The sequence below is a fragment of the Eleutherodactylus coqui genome, chromosome 2, assembly GCF_035609145.1.
Source record: "Eleutherodactylus coqui strain aEleCoq1 chromosome 2, aEleCoq1.hap1, whole genome shotgun sequence".
Classification (NCBI taxonomy): Eukaryota; Metazoa; Chordata; class Amphibia; order Anura; family Eleutherodactylidae; genus Eleutherodactylus; species Eleutherodactylus coqui.
Window position 1 is genome coordinate 292,356,642 of NC_089838.1, and position 22,618 is coordinate 292,379,259.

Genomic DNA, 22,618 nt, shown 5'->3' on the forward strand with positions numbered 1-22,618 from the left:
TCTTTATAAGGCTTCAACAACCCCGTTAGCCATGTAATTCACTGATCCAAGGGTTTCTTACACTGGGGCGGCCAATATTACTGAGGCCAACCTTATTGTCACCTTGTCATGCTTACCTGTACAGACATAGCGTGCATTTTGATTCACCCCAAGGACAAGTCCACCTCTGCAGGCACATGGCGAGATGTTCTCTTTTGCGCTACAAAACTCTAGGGGATAAAACATAAGGATCGGTGAGAGTCGCGGAGAAACATGATGGGATTAAATACACAGAGAAAAACAATAAGATCATTTTTTGTCCTCTTACAGTCTTGCCTCGTAATGTAACTACAGCCCATACCGTGACTGGCCCTGTGATGGGGGTACTGAATGGTAATGGCCATGTTATGGAGTCATTGAGTGCGTCTTGCAATGTTATGAGGGAACTGATTGCGCTTGGCGCGTTTCTTTAAGCCCTTGGTGAGACGTAGGTGTATGTCTCTTGTGAGATGTTGGTTTTATTATGAAGACAGCCTTTCTAGGTATTAAAAAGAAACTAATACCCAAATGTATAATATCTCCTGTAGGGGTGTAAGTCTAGAAGTGCAGAAGTTGAAGTTGCACCTTGGCTCTGCTACCCAAGGATGCCGAAAGATGCCAGTGTTATAAGTGGCACATGGTAAGTGGGAGTTGTCTTACAGCTTTTTCACTATAGCTCAACAAGTGTTCATGGAGACAAAAAGGGGTTCCGAAGCTCCATACAGCGATTGTATCTTAAAAACATCCTAATTCAGTGCAGATGAAATAAATCAAGGCACGGAGTAAGATGGCGCACATTACCAAGACACTGTCCACCCGGGTAAGTGATGGTTGTGTTTTCTATATCGTTGAGGAAGTTGCGGTTACACGCACAGTGATAGCCCTTGTTTGTTTGCAAGCAGACGGAATTGGCTGGACATTCATTCATGGCTGGATCACACCGAGGAAAATTAATGGCTTCAGAAGGCAGGGTAAGAGTTTCTCCTAGTAAAGAGCATTCAACAAAGTGTTATGTATAAATCTATAGTAAGTATATTGTACATACAGTAATGGCCACCTTTATAATATCATCTCCCACATACATAGATCAATTTTATATTAAGTCTCTCCCATACTATACGGTACTTATACATTGCCTATTACCACTTGCCATCAATGTATTCATATGCTGCCTCTATATTATCCCTTATCCACACTGCATGCATCCACTGCCACTATATTACCCATCCTCTACATTGTATTCATCCACTGTCTCTATATTTCCCATTATCTATATTGTATTCATCTACTGCCTCTATATTGCCCCCTCTTGCACTGTGCTCATCCACTCCCTCTATATTGCCCCCCTCCAGCACTGTATTCACACACTCTTTATATTTTTCCATTTCCCACACTGTATTAATCCACTACATCTTTATCTTCATCTACAGTGACTGCACCCATCTTCTCATTCTAATCAAATCTAATCAAATTAATCTTTGGAAGAACTAGAATATCACCTTGAGTTGACGATTTTTATGAAATGCCCACCTGTTCGTGGTGTCCCAGTTGCTGGTTGAGTGGGAGTTGTCAGCAATGGACTAGTGGTGGTAACTGGGGCTTCTGAGAAGAAAGTTTTAGAAAGTCTTAAGTAAGTTCCTTAGGATAGCCCATCAATGTATGATCAGTGGAGGTCCAATCCCTGGGATATCTACCATTTAAAGGAACAAATAGTCGGCAGCATTTTACCGGACAATGTGGCCCAACCATTGTGCTGATTGGTTGGGGGTCTCAGACCTCCACTGATGATGATGGGTTGCATGGTAGCAGTTGATTATATATGTCATGGCAGCTGGATGAGAAATGTAGTTATGAGGGGTATTGACAACAAAATGGAGGTATTAACATACTGATGGTGGTGGACTGGGTTCTCTGGGGAAGTCCGGAGTCAGCTGAATCAATTATTGTCAGATCTATTAGCTCCAGGTGCCCTCGAGGCGGCGAGTGTGTCTGAGGGTAAGTTATGGGCTAACATGGTTGTATTGGTGTTTATGTGATCTCTTGTGGATGGTTGAATGGATTAATATTTACTTATAAGTGGTTAATAACTGGCTGCTGTAGCCATTAAACCCAGCCACGCAGTGGAGTGTTGTTGTTTATAAGGTTTCAACAACCCCGTTGGTCATGCGATTCACTGATCCAAGGGTTTCTTACACTGGGGTGGCCAATATTAATGGACCCAAATTTTTTGTCACCTTGTTATTGTCATTCTTACCTGCACATACATAGCGTCCAATTCCATTCACCCTAAGGACAAGTCCACCTCTGCAGGCACATGGGTAGATGTTCTCTTTTGCACTACAAAACTCTGGAGAATAACACATAAGCATCGGTGAGTCATGGAAAAACATGATAGGATTAAATGTATGGAGAAAAACAATAAGATCTTTTTTTTTTTATCCTCATACAGTCATTGGATTCCAATGCATCAGATCACATGAGCGTATTTGCGAGATGTAAAAAAGGCCAGCCGGCCAATATAGCGCTGGGCGTTTTTACATCGAGCCCAAAACATAGTTCTGGAACTATGTTTGGGCCAGAATACGTCAGGCCGCTGCATGGGCTCCTATGGGAGCCCATGCCAGTGGTCGTAGGTGGGAGGGAGTATAGCAGCGTGGCTGCTAAACTATTTCCCTCTGTTCTCCTCCCCTCTAGGTCTATGCAATGGGAGGGGGCGGGGCCGACCGATGCTTAGCTCCGCCCCCTCCCATTGCACAGACTGAGCAGGGAGGAAGATACGTAAGCCTGCGATGGGGAGGGAGAGGAAATAGGCGATGGCCTGGTGAGGTCGGCGCATTTGTGCTGTCCTCACCAGGCCATATGAACGGGGGCACCAACATTTGATTTGTGCGCCCACTCACCAGGTTTTTCGCCCCCAATGTAGGGTATATAGACCGGCAGTTTTCACGGCTGGCCGATATGCGCTCGTGGGAAAGAATCCTGAAGCACACTCTGTGACTGGCCTTGTGACTGGGGTATTGAATGCTAATGGCTATGTTATGGAGTCACTGAGCGTGCCTTGCAATGTTAAAGGGAACTCATTGTCGTTGGCATGATCTTTAAACCTTGGTGAGACATAGGTGTATGTTTCTTGTAAGACATCATTTTCATAATGAAGAGTTGCTGTAGACATAGTTTCTATATATTAAAAAGAAACTAATCCCTATCGGTGTAAATCTAGAGGTGCAGAATTAGCAGTCGCACCTCGCTCCGCTACCAAATGGTGCCGAAAGATACCAGTATGAAAGTAATCAATTAACTGGGTGAACTTGGTGGAGGCTGCGACGGAGTCAGAGCTTGGGACTGCTCACGTCCTACCCACACCCAGAATAGCAGGTCCTACCTCGGTGCTGATATCTGCAGCATTTTATGCCACCTCCTCCAAACCCTCCGCCTCCTCTGCCACGTCTAACTCTCAATTAAGAAGTGTGAGCACGTTGACAGCAATCAGTAGCGCACGGCAGCACAGCGGTGGGCAAGCGTCAGCAAGCCGTTCTGAAACTAATCAGCTTAAGTGACAAGAGGCACACAGCCCCCGAGCTGTTGCAGTGTCTGACAGAGCAGACCGACCTCTGACTTTCGCCGCTGAGCCTCCAACCGGGCATGGTTGTGTATGACAACGGCCGTAACCTAATGGCGGCTCTGCAGATCAGCAGCCTCACACACATGCCATGCCTGGCCCACGTCTTCAATCTGGTGGTTCAGCGGTTTCTGAAAAACTACCCCCACTTGTCTGACCTGCTCGGCAAGGTGCGCCGCGTCTGCGCACATTTCCGCAAGTCCACCACGGACGCTGCCACCCTGAGGACCCTGCAATGTCGGTATCAGCTGCCAGAGCACTGACTGCTGTGTGACGTGCCCATACGCTGGAATTCTACGCTGCACATGTTGGTTAGGCTGTTCGAGCAGCGTAGAGCAATAGTGGAATACCATCTGCAACATGGGCGGCGGAGTGGTAGTCAGCCTCCGCAATTCTTTACTGAGGAGTGGGCATGGATGGCAGATATCTGCCAGGTCCTCGGAAACTTTAAGGAGTCTACCCAGATGGTGAGCGGCGATGCGGCCATCATTAGCGTTACCAACCTGCTGCATTGCCTGCTGAGAAATTCGCTGCTAAGCATAAAGGCCGACGCTTTGCTGTTGGAACAGGAGAAGGGGGATGACAGTATGTCGCTTGATAGCGAGACCACCCTCATGTCTATATCTCAGCGCATTCTGGAGGGGGAGGGGAAGGAGCAGGAGGAGGAGGGGGAAGAGACAGCTGGCCACACTGCAGAGGGTACCCATGCTGCTTGCCTCTCATCTGTTCAGCGTGTGTGGGCTGAAGAGGACGAGGAGGAGGAGGATCCTGAAAGTCATCTTCCTAGTGAGGACGTGTTGCCTACTGGGACCCTGGCACACATGGCTGACTTCATGTTAGGCTGCCTTTCCCATGACCCTCGCGTTAGGCGCATTCTCGCCAACATGGATTACTGGGTGTACACCCTTCTAGACCCACGGTATAAGGAGAACCTTTCCACTCTCATTCCCGAAGAGGAAAGGGGTTCAAGAGTGATGTAATACCACAGGGCCCTGGTGGAAAAAGGGATGCTAAAGTCCCATCTGACAGCGCTAGTGGCATCAGGCAGCATGTCCAGCGTGTCCAGCGCAGGCAGGGGAACACTCTACAAGGCCTATGCCAGTTTTATGGCTCCCCAGCAAGGCTGTGTCACCACTCCCCAGTCAAGGCTGAGTCGGCGGGAGCACTGTAAAAAGATGGTGAGAGAGTACGCAGCCAATCGTACCACCATCCTCTGTGATGCCTCTGCTCCATAAAATTATTGGGTGTCAAAGCTGGACACGTGGCATGAACCTGCGCTGTATGCCTTGGAGGTGCTAGTCTGCCCTGCCACTAGCATCTTGTCAGAGAGGGTGTTTAGTGCAGCTGGGGGAATCATCACGGATAAGCGTACCTGCCTGTCAACTGACAGCGCCGACATGCTTACACTCATAAAGATGAACAAAGGCTGGATTTCTCTAGACTTCTCTTCTCCACCAGGGGAAAGCAGCAGATCCTAAAGAATCTTTTCGCTCCAACAGGAGAAAAATGCATCCTCTATTACCCCAAAAAAGGAGAATTAGCTTTGTGTATCCCTCTCGGATATTATTACTCCTCCTCCTAAAACAGCATGTCATCACGCTGAACTGCCAATTTCTATGCAGCCCAAAATGCTTTTAAAAGTTTTATCAGTTTTTAAAGTTTTAAAAGTTAAACTTAAACCAATTTTTGTGGAGGGCTGCCTCCAGGCTCTGTTACAAATTAACCAATAATGATTTGTGGGTTTTACTTGCCCTCGCGGTTGAGCAATTTTTCAGGGGTGCAGTAGTACTCTTGGTACACTAATTTTTCAGGCCATAGCCAAAAATGTTAGCAAACTAATTCTTCCAGGCTTCGCCTATACTCTTGCTAAACAAATTTTTACAGGTGTTCGCCTATACTCTTGGTACACCAATGTTACTGGGGTTCGCCTATACTTTTGCTACAGAAATGTTACTGGGGTCCGCCTATACTCTTGCTACAGAAATGTTACTGAGGTCCGCCTATACTTTGGCTACAGAAATGTTACTGGGTACGCCTATACCTTTTCTACTGAATGGTTTGAAGGGTTCGCCTATACTCTTGCTACAGAAAGGTTACTGGGGTTTGCCTATACTTTGGCTACAGAAATGTTACAGGGGTCTGCCTATACTTTTGCTACAGAAATGTTACTGGGGTCCGCCTATACTCTTGCTACAGAAATGTTACTGAGGTCCGCCTATACTTTGGCTACAGAAATGTTACTGGGTACGCCTATACCTTTTCTACTGAATGGTTTGAAGGGTTCGCCTATACTCTTGCTACAGAAAGGTTACTGGGGTTTGCCTATACTTTGGCTACAGAAATGTTACAGGGGTCTGCCTATACTTTTTCTACAGAAATGTTACTGGGGTCCGCCTATACTCTTGCTACAGAAATGTTACTGGGATTTGCCTATACTTTTGCTACAGAAATGTTACTGGGGTCCGCCTATACTTTGGCTACAGAAATGTTTCTAGGGTTCGCCTATACTCTTGCTACAGAAATGTTACTGGGGTTTTCTTATACCTTTTCTACTGAATGGTTTGAGGGGTTCGCCTATACTCTTGCTTCAGAAATGCTACAGGGGTCTGCCTATTCTTTTGCTACAGAAATGTTACTGGGGTCCGCCTATACTCTTGCTACAGAAATGTTACAGGGGTCCGCCTATACTTTGGCTACAGAAATGTTACTAGGGTCTGCCTATACTTCTGCTACAGAAATGTTACTGGGGTCCGCCTATACTCTTGCTACAGAAATGTTACAGGGGTCTGCCTATACCTTTTCTACTGAATGGTGTGAGGGGTTCGCCTATACTTTTGCTACAGAAATGTTACTGGGGTCCACCTATACTTCTGCTACAGACATGTTACTGGGGTCCGCCTATACTTCTGCTACAGAAATGTTACTGGAGTCCGCCTATACTTTGGCTACAGAAAGGTTACTGGGGTTTGCCTATACTTTGGCTACAGAAATGTTACTGGGGTCCGCCTATACTCTTGCTACAGAAATGTTACTGGAATCTGCCTATACTTTTGCTACAGAAATGTTACTGGGGTCCGCCTATACTTTGGCTACAGAAATGTTACTGGGGTCCGCCTATACTTTGGCTACAGAAATGTTTCTAGGGTTCGCCTATACTCTTGCTACAGAAATGTTACTGGGGTTTTCTTATACCTTTTCTACTGAATGGTTTGAGGGGTTCGCCTATACTCTTGCTACAGAAATGCTACAGGGGTCTGCCTATACTTTTGCTACAGAAATGTTACTGGGGTCCGCCTATACTCTTGCTACAGAAATGTTACAGGGGTCTGCCTATACCTTTTCTACTGAATGGTGTGAGGGGTTCGCCTATACTTTTGCTACAGAAATGTTACTGGGGTCCACCTATACTTCTGCTACAGACATGTTACTGGGGTCCGCCTATACTTCTGCTACAGAAATGTTACTGGAGTCCGCCTATACTTTGGCTACAGAAAGGTTACTGGGGTTTGCCTATACTTTGGCTACAGAAATGTTACTGGGGTCCGCCTATACTCTTGCTACAGAAATGTTACTGGAATCTGCCTATACTTTTGCTACAGAAATGTTACTGGGGTCCGCCTATACTTTGGCTACAGAAATGTTACTGGGGTCCGCCTATACTTTGGCTACAGAAATGTTTCTAGGGTTCGCCTATACTCTTGCTACAGAAATGTTACTGGGGTTTTCTTATACCTTTTCTACTGAATGGTTTGAGGGGTTCGCCTATACTCTTGCTACAGAAATGCTACAGGGGTCTGCCTATACTTTTGCTACAGAAATGTTACTGGGGTCCGCCTATACTCTTGCTACAGAAATGTTACTGGGGTCCGCCTATACTTTTGCTACAGAAATGTTACTGGGGTCCACCTATACTTTGGCTACAGAAATGTTACTGGGGTCCGCCTATACTTTGGCTACAGAAATGTTACTGGGGTCCGCCTATACTCTTGCTACAGAAATGTTACAGGGGTTCGCCTATACTCTTACTACAGAAATGTTACTGGGGTTCGCCTATACCTTTGCTATTGAATGGTTTGAGGGGTTTGCCTATACTTTTGCTACAGAAATTTTACTGGGGTCCACCTATACTCTTGCTACAGAAATGATAAAGGGGTCTGCCTATGCTGTGGGTGCACAAAGACTTCCTATCGCAGGGTTTTACCTGGCACAAATACACTAACTTACTAGGGTAGAAATGTGGGCTGAGGTCCTTGGCAGGGTGAAACTCTGCCATGTTTGGGCACTCTGATTTACTCATGTGTAATACCATGTTTGAGTTCCTTGGGCTCGCCTATGCTGTGGGTGCACAAGGACTTCCCATCGCAGTGTTTTACCTGTCTGGCACAAATACACTGACTGAGTAGGGTAGAAATGTGGGCCGAGGCCGAGGTCCTTGGCAGGGTGAAACTCTGCCATGTTTGGGCACTCTGATTTCTTCCTGTGTAATACCATCTTTATGCACCGACAGCATAGGCGAGCCCAAGGAACTCAAAGACTCCCCATTGTGGTGTTGAGCTATCTGACACCTACACGGAATGAATAGTGTGGGGACACATGGATTTCCCATTTCTATGTAAGTCGCGGCACCTTGGGTCACACAAGGTGGAGGCTGGGACCGAGCCTGTCCCTGGGCCCGCTCACGTGCTTCCCACACAGAGTATTGCTGCATTGTAGAGATGTGTAGAAGTGCTGGCATCTGAGTCCCCTTAATGCCCACGTTTGCGGCTTCTGACAATTTTGTGACGGAGGTGGCACGGGATTGGAATGATGATCATATGTCAATTTATCATCAATTCTCAACAGCATTGTGGGCTATCGCCCACACTTTCAAAGAGGGTCGCTGCCTGGCCCTGCCAACCCTCTGCAGTGTGTGCCTCCGGTTCCTGCTCATCCATTACGCACCTATAAATAGACATGAGGGTGGAGTGGCTATGAAGCGAGCGTGTGGCATGAGGACAGCTGAACGCTGCGCAGGGAAAATTTTGTGTGCGCTGTGGTTGCAGGGTCGTCTGGGGGGGTTGGACAGCAATGCCAGCATGTAAGCTAGGAGGAGAGGCAGCGGTGTCACCCGCAGGCAGTGATTGTCCTGGGTTGCAGGTAGTTTGGTGCTTAGCTAAGATGTGCCTTGCTAATGAGGGTTTGTCCCAAGTAAATTGTTACAGGGGTGACGCCAGACTCTTGCCCCTATTTTGGCTTAATAGTGGGACCTGGGAGCCTCAGATGCAGCCATGCATGCTGCCCCTGCCCTTCCCTATCTGTTTCTGTGGTGTTTCCATGACCTTCTGATGTTTTCTGGTGCTTCACAAGTCATCATCTATGCGGAGCATTGGTCCCATACAAAAATGCTCGAGTCGACGATTGACTTCAATGGGGTTCGTTACTCGAAACGAGCTCTCGAGCATTATGAAAAGTTCGACTTGAGCAACGAGCACCTGAGCATTTTGGTGCTCACTTATCTCTAATAATTAAGCCTAATTAATAATGCTATGATACCCGTTGAGTATCACCTAAATCAAGTAATTACCTTAACACCAGTGTTATAAATGCCACATGGTGAGTGGGAGTTCTCTTACAGCTTATGCACTGCACCGCAACAATTGTTTATGGAGACAAAAAGGGGTTCCAACACTCCATACAGCACTTGTGGCCTAGAAACATCTTAGTTCAGTGCAGATTAAATAAAACAAGGCATTGAGTAATATGGCACGAATTACCAAGACACTGTCCACCCGGGTAAGTGATGGTTGTGTTTTCTATATCGTTGAGGAAGTTGCGGTTACACGCACAGTGATAGCCCTTGTTTGTTTGCAAGCAGACGGAATTAGCTGGACATTCATTCATGGCTGGATCACACCGAGGAAAATTAATGGCTTCAGAAGGCAGGGTAAGAATTTCTCCTAGTAAAGAGCATTCAACAAAGTGTTATGTATAAATCTATAGTAAGTATATTGTACATACAGTAATTGCCACATTTATAATATCATCTCCCACATACATAGATTGATTTTATATTATGTCTCTCCCATATTATAATCATACATTGCTTATCTATTACCACCCGCTATCAGTGTATTCATCCACTGCCTCTATATTACCCCTCATCCACACTGTATGCATCCACTACCTCTATTTTACCCCCTCCTGTACTGTGTTTGTACATTTCCTCTATATTTCTCCTATTTCACATAGGCATATATTGGCACAATATTACTCTGGCCCCATGCTGTATTTGTCCTCTGCCCCATATTACCTTTTCCCACACTGTATTCACATATTGCCTCTATTTTGACCACTATAGTCACACACTGGGGTAGATTTAGTATTGAAAATTTGCCAGAAAAATGTCTTACATGATTTGCACCACAGTTGTGTGTTTTGGAGACTTTTTATGACTTATTTGAAAAAGGAACTTCGCTTTGGGAAAAGCGTGGCCTAAATGCAGTATTGTGCGCCAAAAGTTGTGCTGAATTTTAGGCAATTTTTGGAGTAAACTAAGCCAACTCATAGGTAGTATACAGTTACACTAGACAGTCTAAATTTACACCAGATTTAAAATCTCTAATAAACAAGAATAGAAAGTATCTCATGTGTGGGAGCGGTGTAGAAGTTTGCAGGATTCAGTGATTTGAGGTGATGCAGTGTGGTGTCCCAGAGGGCCACTCAGGACACGAGGCCTGCACTGAGGAGCTAGGAGGGTCGAGTTGTCACTTGTCACGGTGGCTCTTACCAGACTCCTCCCCGGAGGGACACACACCACCTTGGCCTAAGTGCCACTAGGCTCTTCCAGACAACCCTGGGACAGGGATGGCCTATAAACATGTGGTGAACTTAGTACTTGTCACGTGACACCACCATTCCTTACTCACTGGAATGAACCTCGGCAGAAAAATGAAGAAAGTCCACACACACAGTAACTTTTTAGTACCTCAGTTCCTGGGAACGGTCAGGAGCTGGCAAAAATTTACTTGCAGCTTTGACAGTATATAGCATAAAACACACCAGTGCAGGTAGAACAGAAGACTTGAGGTCAGGGATATTGGTCCTGCAGTGCAAGTTATCTGTCAGGTACGGTTTCTGGAAGGGGAAACTCTCCTGAAAAGAATGGTGGTAGGGTCATTCCTCAGACACTCACGTGATAAAGACTTGAATCTCTGCATGGTGGACTCTTCACTTCGCTCTCTCTGTCTCACAAATGGTTCCTGGAATTGGGGACCTCAGGACACCTCTCTTTCTCTTTCATCACTCTTCACCACATGAGGGTTGAAGGAACCCCCATGTGGCCGGCACTCTCACTCCTCTCTCTGCCATTGAAGGTGATGGACTTCGATTCCTTGACTGACAAAAAAGCCACACCTTTCTCTCAAACACTCATACTTATAGTCTCTAGCATACCATGTGACAGGACATAAATTGATACTTTTACAGACATATCCCAGCCACAAGCAGACATTAACTCTTCATTTGCTGCAGCTGTGCAATACACATAACAAGAGGCAAGACGGTTTGCACAGTGCATCCACACTAAAGACATGACATGTATGACATTTATGGAGGGACCAGGAATGGGTGTTTCGGGCCACTACAGCAGCATGGAAAGATCCAATAGGGGCTGGTAGCTCTCCATTCCTCACTTATAAAAATGTGTGTCGACAAAGCGGCGGAGATAGAAACCCAGTACAGTGTAGACCCAGAAGATGGTAAGGTAATTATAAAATACTTTATTCCAGCAGATTAAATGTCAGGCTACATGCTTCACTGCCAATGACCGGCGCCTTTGTCAAATATATCATCTTTCAAAAGCAATGTGACAAATCTGACAAAATGTAAGACTGTCTAGTCAAAGTTTGCACTGTCTATTAGATAGTATTAGTAAATCTGACTCAATGTCTATATTTTTCTATTTCCCACACTGTATTCATCCATTGCATCTTTATAATCTTCTTCCACAATGATTGAACCCATCACTTAATTGTTAAAAATGGAAGAACCAGAATCTCACATTCAGTTTATGACTCTTATGAAATGCTCACCTGGTTGTGGTGCCACAGTTCTGGGTTTAGCGCGAGTTGTGGGGAATCTCATGACTGTTGTCAGCAATGGAGTAGTGGTAGGAACCGGGTCTGATGAAGAAGAAGTTTTTAAAAAATAGACATTCCTTATTCCTTAAGGATAGTCCAGCAATATATGATCAGTGTTGGTCAAACCCCCGGGACACCCACCATGCAGCAGAGCAATTGCCTACAGAACTTTTCCTGAAATATGTCACCCCATCATCCTGCTGATCAGTTGCAGTCTTGAGTGTCAGACCTCCACCAATCAGTTGATTATGATTACCAATTATCTTAATTGAAATTGACAGAAAACACCTTAAATTAATATTACAATATTATCATACAGCTGGTTACCTGGACAAACGTCGTCCAATTTCACCAAAGTAATGCAGTTATTTCCTTCCGGTCTACATACTTTACAATAGCATCTTCCCGACGTACAGGTGGCTTCAGAAGGACAATCTGAGTTACTCCTACATGTATCTGCAGAAAAACAATGACAAAATAAATTATGGACTGTTGTGAGTTGTAATTTCACCTGTGATGGTGCTGCAGAAAGAATGAATACTTAGGGCTCCTTGACATTGGCACTGTGATTTTTGGCTGTCCGAATCGCAACTGAAAATCGCTTGAATGAGAGGCAGTCGTGACCAAGTCGTGGCTGCATCTCCGTTTTAACGTCCATTCAGACAGCTGAGCTGCGGTGTATATACACTGTGGCCCAGAATATCATCGGCTGGGGGGGACAGAGAGTTAAGCTGTGCTAAACTCCCTCACCTTATCTGCCTCTTGCCGGCTACCGGCAAAGGGAGAGGGCGGGAGCTTAGCCCAGCTAGTGTGCTATACTCCCTCCTCCTCTGTGCCCCTTGTTGGCTGCCAACAAGAGGAAGGGGTGGGACTGTTTTTTTGACCAAACGCTCGTGTGAATCCAGCCTTATTGCATGATTCCTCACAAATTACCTGGGTGTAACAGCAGTAATATACCCTACAAAATAGGCGTGTTGTCAGGGAGCATTATAAAGGGGTCTTCCAAAAAGAAAAACCCTAACGTTGGCAACTGTCAAGAAGCAACTGCAAGTTAAAGTAGTGAAATATTATGCAAAAGGATAAAATTAGTAAGTGCTAAGAACTCAGAGGGGTACATATCCAAGCTGAACTAAACAGACAGAGGGGCTTTTCTGAAAGGAATAAGATTTTGCCAAAAATTATATTGGAAATCCCATATTGGGTTGTGTTGGCAAATGGGCCCATTTTAAGCCAAGGATTTTCATAGACTGGTGCAGCCAACATTACTGAGCCTGATCTTATTGTCACCTTGTGGCTGGATTCTTACCTCTACATTGATAGAGTCCATTTGCATTTCTCAAAAGGGCAAATCCACGTCTACAGGCACATGGGGAGGCACTTTCTCCCGCACTACAGAGCTCTAGAGAATAAAACATAAGGATGAATGAGGGTCATGGAAAAAAATGACAGAATTAAAGATACACAGAGAAGAACAATAAGAATTTTTGTCCTTTGAGCAACTTCCTCAAATCTAAAGGGTCACCAACAGATTCTTTAATCTGAGAGCAGTACAGACCTGTGATTGGGTAAGTGACAGGCTCTGTATTGGGTCACTATGTATGGGGGCTCTATGGCTGGCCCTGGGATGGGGCATTACATGTTAATGGAAATATTATGGGGATACTGGCTATTACTGGGAATGTTCAAGGATCATTGCTTGTGTCTTGACAATTACTGTGACTGTCCCTATTATGGTGGTATTGAATGTTAATGGCGATGTTATGGGGTCACAGATTGTGTCTTCTAGCGCTATGAGGTAACAGGCGTGCCCTTATCATGAGGTGACCCGAGTCTGATACCTCAGGTAACAGGCTGCAGTACCTCAGAGGGGCAGTGGTGGGTTGCCTCCCAGACAATATATTGGTATGTTACTGGCTAATAAAAAAAGTTGCCAGCTGTAAGCTGGCGGGGCAGCAACCCAACAAGCATTTCATTCACTGGGTCTGTAGCACCACTCCAGCTGCTGCTGTTGTCACCAAGCTGTGACGTCTGACCTTTCCCCCCAGCCTTTGTGTTCCTGTATGCAGTTCAGTTGCTGGGTGGAGAGGTCAGGGGTCACTGACTTATCACAGTAACAGCAGCTGGAGCGGGGCTTCAGATGATGGGAGTAAAACGCTTGTTGGATGGATGCCCAGCTGGAGATCCACTACGAGACACTATTATTACTGGGGCCACCAAAAGGGTCACTGTTACTACTTCGGTCACTAACAAGGTCACTATTACTACTGGGGCCACTAATGAGGACACTATTACTACTGGGGCCACTAACAAGGGTTACTATTAATACAGGGACCACTAACGAGGTCACTATCACTACTGGGACCACTAACAGAGATTCTATTACTACTGGGGCCAATAAGGGGGACACTTACTATTGGGGCCACAACTGGGAGCACTATTACTTTGTCAGTTCAGACAAGACTCAATGGGTCAAATATGTGTTGGATATTTTGTGTATTGGTGTTTTCAATGCCTGTGAAATTAGTTGTTTTTTTTTTGCAGTGGGGGGGGGGTCACCATTTTTCAATGTCTCACTTTGCCTTCGGCAGGAAAAGGGCATTGGACACCCTTGTGAGGAAACTTAATGTGGATGGTATGCTTAAGTCCTAGGTGTGACATAGGTGTATGCCCTGTGTGAGACATTTTCATCCTGATGAGTTTCTTTAGGCAATATTTCTAAAGATTAAAAAGAAACTCAGCACGGGCAGTTATAATGTCTCTTGTAGGGGTGTAAATGCAGAGATTTATAGTATTCTCACTTGGGCACTGCTATCCAAGTGTATGGGGGTACAGTAGTGGTCTGCTATTTTCTGGATGCATCTAATAAGAATGTCTTGTTAATGTGTTGGTGAAACAAACTTTTTTTTTTTAAAGGTTGAGGGAGCGAGGAGCAGCTCTCTGAGCAGGAACCGTATGGGAAGTCAGAGAGGAGTTAATCAGTGCAGTGCAGCTATGCTGCCGTGGAAGGAGCTGGGATACTCCCTGGAAGTAAATGGCTTGGTGTGGCTGTAGCCCTACTGGCTGGTGCTTCTGATGCAGAACTAAGAGCCTACTGAAGTGCTACACAGTGTTGAATATAGAGACACACCGAACCTGTGTTAAAGGAGATTCAGAGACAGAAAGCTGCTACACCTCACTCTCCTCCTATTGATCTGACAACAGTGACAGAGACTGCTGATACAGAGTGAGCCAGACTTGATGCCCGGGTAAGAGACATAAAAGACTAACCTTTGGTTCCGGTCAGCCTGACTTGTTGTGACCAAACAACAGGCTGTAACTAAATAGACAGAGTGCCCCAACCAACGGCCAAGGACTGTAACCCATATCTCCCAACTTGTGAACAACAAAAAAAAGGGTCAACTGCAGCGGCACTCATAGCACACCATGGTGAAATTTTTTGACAGGCCACACCCCTTTTACATAAAACCGCACACTCTATATCCCATAATAGTGTCTTTTACTGACCCACTCACAGTACTAATGTCCCTCTGTGATCCCCTTGCAGTAATAGTTACACCCTTGCAGTAATAGTGATCCCCTCAATGGCCCCAGTAGTAACAGGGACCTTGTTAGTGGGCTAAGTAGTAATACTGACCCTCACAGTGGTGTCAGTAGTAATAAAGATCCCCATATTAGCCCTAATAGGTACAGTGACCCTGCTAGTGGCCAAAGTAGTAACAGTGACCCCCATAGTAGCTCCATAAGTAATAATGATGCCCATAGTGTCCTCCATTACGGCCCCAGTAGTATTAATGACCCCTTACAAACAAGCTAATTCAGTGCATATGTAATAAAAGAAGGCACGGGGCAAGACGCCACACATTACCAAGACACTCTCCACCCGGGTAAGTGATGGTTGTCTTCCCCTTGACGCTGATGAATCTGTGTTTACATGCACAATAGTAGCCTTTGGTTGTTTCCTCGCAGGCGGAATTGGCTGGACATTCATACCGAGATGGAATACACTTAGGAAAATGAGCGGCTTCAGGAGGCAGGTAACGAAGTCCTAGTAAAGAACATTCAACAAAGAGTTATCTGTAAAACCACAGGAAGTACATTATATATACAGTAATGGCCGCCTTTATATCATCTTGCCCATTCATACATGGATTCTGTTTTACCCATCCTCAATACTGTATTCACACGCTGCCTCTATTTGTCCCCCTGCCACACTCCTGCAGATGGAGACTGTCCAGGTGAGTATATGTTACCGTTACTCCTCTTGGTAATGTATGAGTAACTTTACAACCATTCCCTTTGCAATTCCACTTGTATTATACAGCAGACCGCTGCCTGCAATAGCCGGAATAGGACAAAACTCCAATCGCACTTATTTAGTCCCTTAGATGCCACACTCATTAGTAAACCGCAACATCTAACCAGTCAGACAGAGGTAGGGGTCCCTGAGGAGTTTGCAGGGCAGCCAAGTGAAGCCTCCCAGGCTTTAGTATTACAATTACTCATTCTAGAGGCAGGGCTTAATAGAATAACATATACTACATAGGAGAACAGGATATTGTGATGTTTTATACAAGAGACTGTTTGTATAATATAGCACAATGTCCTATTCTCCTGTACCCTAGTGATAATAGAAAAAAAAATGGTTAAATAACATTTTTAAAAAATATTTCTAAAAAAACAAATATTAGAAGGGCAAAAAAAGACTCCCAAAACAAGTTTGCCAAAACTTGCAACTACTGGATTGAGTTTCTAAACTCACAGGAATACAAAAATCTACATTGTCAGTGACCTTTTTGATCCATTGCTTGGGACCCATGTACAGGTTGAATGGATCTTTCACTCCACTCCCCCCCACCCCAACCCAACTAGGCAAAAGGGGTTGGGGCTGTGGGGTTGTCTTGGTCTTCTGTCCACCCCCCCCCCCTTTTTTTTCTTCTTCTTTCCTCGCTTCTGTTTTGCTTTTTTCTCATGTTTTCCCGTGTACCCCTATGCCTCCTGCACCTCCCCTTTATCCACACCCATCCTTGTCACCCTCTCCCTGTCCACCAACCCTCCCAGGTTTAAGTGGACCAACAGTTAATTTTCAAAGTGTTGGAATTCCAGGCACAACATTTCTGTTTGGGAATGGGTTCAATCTCGTTCACCCCCTACAGCAACTTAACCCATATCCTGTTCCTAACGTTTCTTGTTGATAAGGACAAGTTTTTGAAAATATGTGAACCTGTACATCATCGTTGTATTTAACAATGTTAAATTTTAATTAGATTCTTGAAAAAGAAATAAATACAAAAATAAAAAATCAGACAAACACAGTGGCTCAATGGTTTGCAGTGTTGCCTTGCAGCGCAGGGGTCCTAGTTTCAACCTGAAAAGGGTTTGTATGTTCTCTCTGCATGTGTGCAGGTTTCTTCTGTGTACTCTTGTTTCCTCCCACACTCCAAAAACTTACAAATAGATGAATATAGCTTGTGAACCCCAATGGGGACAGAACCCGTAATACCAAGTGATATAAAGTGATGGAAAGTGTTGCATAATATGTATGCACCATATAAGGATAAAAGCCCTTACGTGATGTAAAAAATAAACAGAATCACTATAACTAGAGATGAGCAAGCATCAAAATGCTCGGGTCCGCGTTATTCGAGTCGAGCTTTTCGTAAAATTCGAGAGCTCTACTCGAGTAACGAACCCCATTGACTACAATGGGAGACTTGAGCATTTTTGTATGTAAGACGCAGGGTCACGAGCTTTTTTTTTTTTTTTTTTCTTGGTTCGTGTTCTGTGTTCTCTCACTCTCTCCTTCCAGACCAAAAATTTGCCAATGACGCGCGCTGTGTCGCGGCGGGGAGGGGCTAAAACACACACGTCACAGTGGGGAGGAGCCAAAAGCTGGGGCGGGGTCGAACATGATTTGATGCTCGTTCGAGTAACGAGCACCATCGTGTACACTAATACTCGCACGAGCATCAAGCTCGGCAGAGTATGTTCGCTCAACTCAAGCTATAACCCCTATAATCCAATCTATTATAATATCACTTCATCCCAAATGGTCAATGTCTAAAAGTAAAAAAAAAAAAAACATTGGCAGAATTACTTTTTCGCCATGTCGCTTCCCTAATAAAGCGAAATTAAAATTGATCAGAGAGTCAAATATACCGCACAATAGCACCAATCAATAAAAACTCCAGCTCACTCTGCAAAGAAACAAGGAATCTTACAGCTCCGGTGATGGGAAAAAAGTAATGGCAAGCGAAAGTAAAGGTATTTTCTTTAGCAAAAACATAAAAACGCCGTGACTTTGGTTCTGTATTGCTTTATTCCCTCTGGCCTGTAGAATATGGTAGCATGTCATTTTTTACTCATTCTGTGGACATTGTGAAAATAAAACCGCCAAAATATTGGAATTGCTTTCTTTCTATTCCCATTTCCTTTCCACCACACAAAGTTTTAAAAAAAAATTTTAATACATTTTATGGTACATTAAAAGATGTCCTTAAAAACATTTAACACACACACACAACAAAAACAAGACCTTATAGGGCTAAATTGCTGGAAAACAAAAATTAAACCTGGCTGCAGCGTTGAAGAGCTATGGAGACCTATGGAGACCACATTCCTGTGCAGGTGTGGTCCACCCTATAAAGTGAGGATGATATGAACCTGGAATGGACTCCCTCTCTGCAGGGCCCCCTTAGACGAAGGGATGGTGCAATCACAGCTGGGGCCCCCTCTTTCCAGTTGCATGGTCTGCCTCTATGGTACTTACGCTCTTGATCCAGAGTCACTCCTTATTTATTACTCCATGCACATCCAGTCAACAAATCACCCCCTCCCTCACTTGTGACTTACCTCTCACTGTACAGCAGCTCAAGAATAAGCAGAGACCTGAGGAAGAAACAATCTGTTACATAAGGGTTTCATGTCTCAACAAGCAACCCTCAAGAAATTTTGTCTTTTAGGATAGAGTCAAACATAACGTTTTTAAGAAAAACTCCACTTATTTTGCTGTGCTTTTACTCGCATTTTTTGCTTTTTTTTCCCAAAAAAAGGCCATGGTCACATTAGCTGGAAGTAAAAAGGGAGATATTAAAGAGTTTTTTTTTTTACATTTTGTTTCTACTCTCAATGCTTAAAATTAATAACCAATCGTACTCTCACCTTTCCTGGCTCCTGCGTCGAAGTTCCGGTCTCTCCTCTGATGCTGTTTTGACAAGCTGTAGTCATTCTTTGGGGGGGGACTTTAAAAGATTGCTGCTGCCAATCACAGACCTTTAGCTTTCAAGTACTAAGGCCTGTGATTGGCGACAGCAGTCTGTGGCATCCCATGAACAGACTGACTGTAGGGAGCCACACACGGTCGGCGCAGAGAATGGAACCACAGCGGTAGAGATGAATACATGGTACTGTGGGGGAAACTTGTGATGGTAAGACATGGCTTTAGGGGTTAGATAGATTGTGATGGGGGAGGATGTGGGTCTGTGGGGTAGGGGGCAAATTGGTATGGGAGAGAAATGTCTCTCTGTTGGGGGCAAACATGGCTCCTGGAGGGGAGATTGGGATGAGGAGACATGGTTCTGTAGGGTAAATCTGGGTCCGTACGGAGGTAGATCATGATACAGGAGGATATAGATCAGTGGTGGAAAGATAGTGATGGGGAGACATGGTTTTAGAGGGGGATGAGGTAAAGGGAGTTGATATCCAAAATACTAAAGCAGAGGAAGATGATGCCTCTGAAGAAGAGAGGAAAATGATACTGAGTGGGGCGTAAATACATGGACGTAGCAATTATTAACATGACTGGCACATTGTGAGGTCTTTATATACAGCATTGTGGTTATTGTGACACATTAAATGTCAAGTCACTTGCTATGTCTGTACATTCCCTAAAGTGGCGCTATTAAATATAATAATAACATGAGTAGACTATTAGTGCTTACATTTTATTGCGATCGCTTAACACCTTCCCACTGCAGGATGTAGACATCCGTACTGGCTGGGAAGGAGTTCCCACGAATGGATATAAAATTATGTCCTATGGATGGCGTGGGCTCACACCTTCCACAATGGGTACTGGGTGTGACTGACAAAATACCACTTTTAATGACTACTGCAGTCTTGGAATTAACCAACCCTCTGAATAGAATCGCTCATAAGAGCACACATTTTCAAACCAGGCATTATCTCAAGCACACATGATGCAACTAATCAAGGGCTTCATCAGTTGCATCAGGTGTGCTTGAAATAAAACACATCATATACCTGGACTGGCTAGGGCTTTGTTGACTGTGATGTTTGATTGCTTGTTAGAAATATGGCTAAATCAAGAAAGTGGTGCAAAATAAGTTAAGGGAAGACATAATCACTTTGTACAAACAAAGAGAATGATGCAAGAATATAGCAAAGGCACTGAATGCTTCTAGAGATACAACATAATTCACAAGTTCAAATGTATAGAAACACTGACTACATACATTACCCGGACGTGGCAGAAAGGGGAATCTATAACCATCTGCCATCAGATTCCTGAGGAGGCAGGTGTTCAAATATTCTCGAGTGACTACGAAAGACTTGCAGCAAGATTTTTGGCAGCAGACACATACTAAATGCTGAAGGTCTTACTGTCCGAACTCAAAGACATACACATGTAGTGATCAAAAAGCGCAAGAAAAGTTGTTTCCAATGTGCTCAAAACCATATAAATGAGCTACAGAGGCTTTGGTAGTCCGTTCTGTGGAGCAATGAAACAAAACTGGAACTTTTTAGGCCTATGGGTCAGGAATATGTCTGGAGGAGGAAGAATGAAGCATACACTTAAAGAACACCCTGCCTACAGTGAAGCATTGGTGGCGGCATGGTTATGCTCTGGGGCTGCTTTGCTTCCTCTGCCACTAGTAACCAGCAGAGTGTGGAGGGTAAGATGCATTCAATAAAATATCAAGAATCCTTGGAATTAATGTCTGTCATGACTTCTGTGAGAAAGCTGAAGTTTTGGTGTCATTGGACCTTCCAGCAGGACAGTGATCCCAAGCATACCTCAAAGTTCACTGAAGCTTGGTTTCAGAAGATCTGAGAGATTCTGCAATGGCCGTCACAGTCACCTGACCTGAACCTCATAGAAAATCTTTGGTGGGATTCAAAGGAGATGGAAGGAGTTTTGCATCACGCGAACCAAATAATATTAATGAACTGAAGGTCATCATGAGCAATGGGCTAAGATTCCTCAGGAACGCTGTCAGAAGTTGGTGTTTGGCTATGCAAATATTTGCAGCAGGTCACAATAGGAAAAGGGTCTCCGATAAGTACTAAAGATACTGGTCATGAAAGGGTTGAATAGTTCTGAGACTGCAGCAGCCATTCAATTTGCAATTTGTGGTGAATTGGGAGAAACCACTTGCTATATTAGTTGTCTTGAGCCATCTAAATTGTTCCAGTTTAACTGTTTTTATGAAAACAGCTGAAAGTTTGTAAGTTTGGCAAATAAGCTTACTTTGCAATGAGGGGTGAACAAAGTGGATAGAAAGTGTACATTTAGCAATTTGCTAATATATAGGGAATTGCAGGGAACCCACTGTGCGTGGGTCAAAGTCTCCCAAATCTGTATTTGCCGCCCTCGTTTTTGAAAAAAAAACCAAATGATCCCAATTACTCACCACACAACAGGAGTCTTCCTGAGGTCTGCATTGTGGGCAGAGATGTGTAGAAGTGAAAGTGCCAAACAGAAGTGTTCTCTACACCCATCTCAAGCCTGGTAATAACATCTTGGATTACACAATATGTCCACAGTGTGAAAGCCAATGACTCATAATTAAAAAGAAATTTTATATTGCCAATAGAGGTTTGATTGACATGCATGGCCGGATCACGGCTTAAATGACTTTTCCCACCATATCATTTATCATCTATCCACAGGAACAATGATGAACAGAACAATGATGTGCATGTATGGCCACTGGTCTATTCAATTCCATGGAACTCATCTCATCTCTTGGCCATCTCAGTCATCCCCATAGAAGTGAATGCAACTGTGGCCATGCATGCACACTGCTGCTTCATTCACCAGCACTGTCTTTAAGATTCCTGGGGGCCCTAGCAGTCAAACCCGATCAATCACTTACCATCTAGCCTGTGGATAGGTAATAATTGATTTTGGTGGGATAAAATTGAAGGGGCAAATGCCTAGGGAAGGGGGGAATCACAATGTTCCTTTAAAACTCAGTAAATTATATAGCTCTCCTCATGATCATGGAGACATTGTGATGGGCATTGAGGAGCGCTGTTCTAAGGTAGTAGCCCATCTTCTTATACTAGCTCTATACTAGTATAAACCAGGTTGAATATATACCAGTTTATATATTCTGTATCATGAATTAATTATGGGTATGTAAACTAGTGCTGTTATATGATAACTGGGGCTAATACCAGAGGTAGAATTACACTTGGCCAAGAACATTAGAGGGAGTCCAAGCTCCATTATGGCCATGTTCACATCTTCACTAGAGACTCATTTTGGATATTTTGGCATAGATTGGCACAAAACCCCAGATAAAATAATGTAGCATGCTGTGCCATTTCATTTGGGAAGTTGTCAAGTGGCATGCCAGAAGCCAGACAGACCCATAATAGTCAATTGAGTCCATCTGACGCCCAGCACGTTGGGTCCAGCACGTCCTGTGTCCATAACAGAGCTGAACAGTGAAAATTTTACTGTAGTACTATGGCCGAATGCCCACGGACAGATAATCGCTGCGGGATTCGCGGTCAGAAACCTGCAGCGAATCCCGCAGGAATTGCGGTACATAGACAAGCTATGTTTTGCAGATTCCCCCTGACCGCAAGCGGAAATCAACTATGATTTTCCGCTCGT

The 22,618-nt window shown here is 44.4% G+C and overlaps 1 protein-coding gene across 1 annotated transcript; it reads right to left on the reverse strand.

The window, feature by feature from the left end:
* Window positions 1-1,462: 1,462 nt before the first annotated feature.
* On the reverse strand, window positions 1,463-21,456 carry LOC136610831 (adhesion G protein-coupled receptor E1-like). The gene is made up of 9 exons (XM_066590029.1): window positions 21,405-21,456; window positions 18,604-18,639; window positions 15,620-15,799; window positions 13,061-13,153; window positions 12,082-12,210; window positions 11,707-11,796; window positions 9,391-9,573; window positions 2,273-2,365; window positions 1,463-1,620 (listed from the first exon to the last, which is right to left on the reverse strand). The coding sequence occupies exons 1-9, from the start codon at window positions 21,433-21,435 to the stop codon at window positions 1,514-1,516; spliced, it is 942 nt and encodes a 313-aa protein (XP_066446126.1). The 5' UTR covers window positions 21,436-21,456; the 3' UTR covers window positions 1,463-1,513.
* Window positions 21,457-22,618: the final 1,162 nt, after the last annotated feature.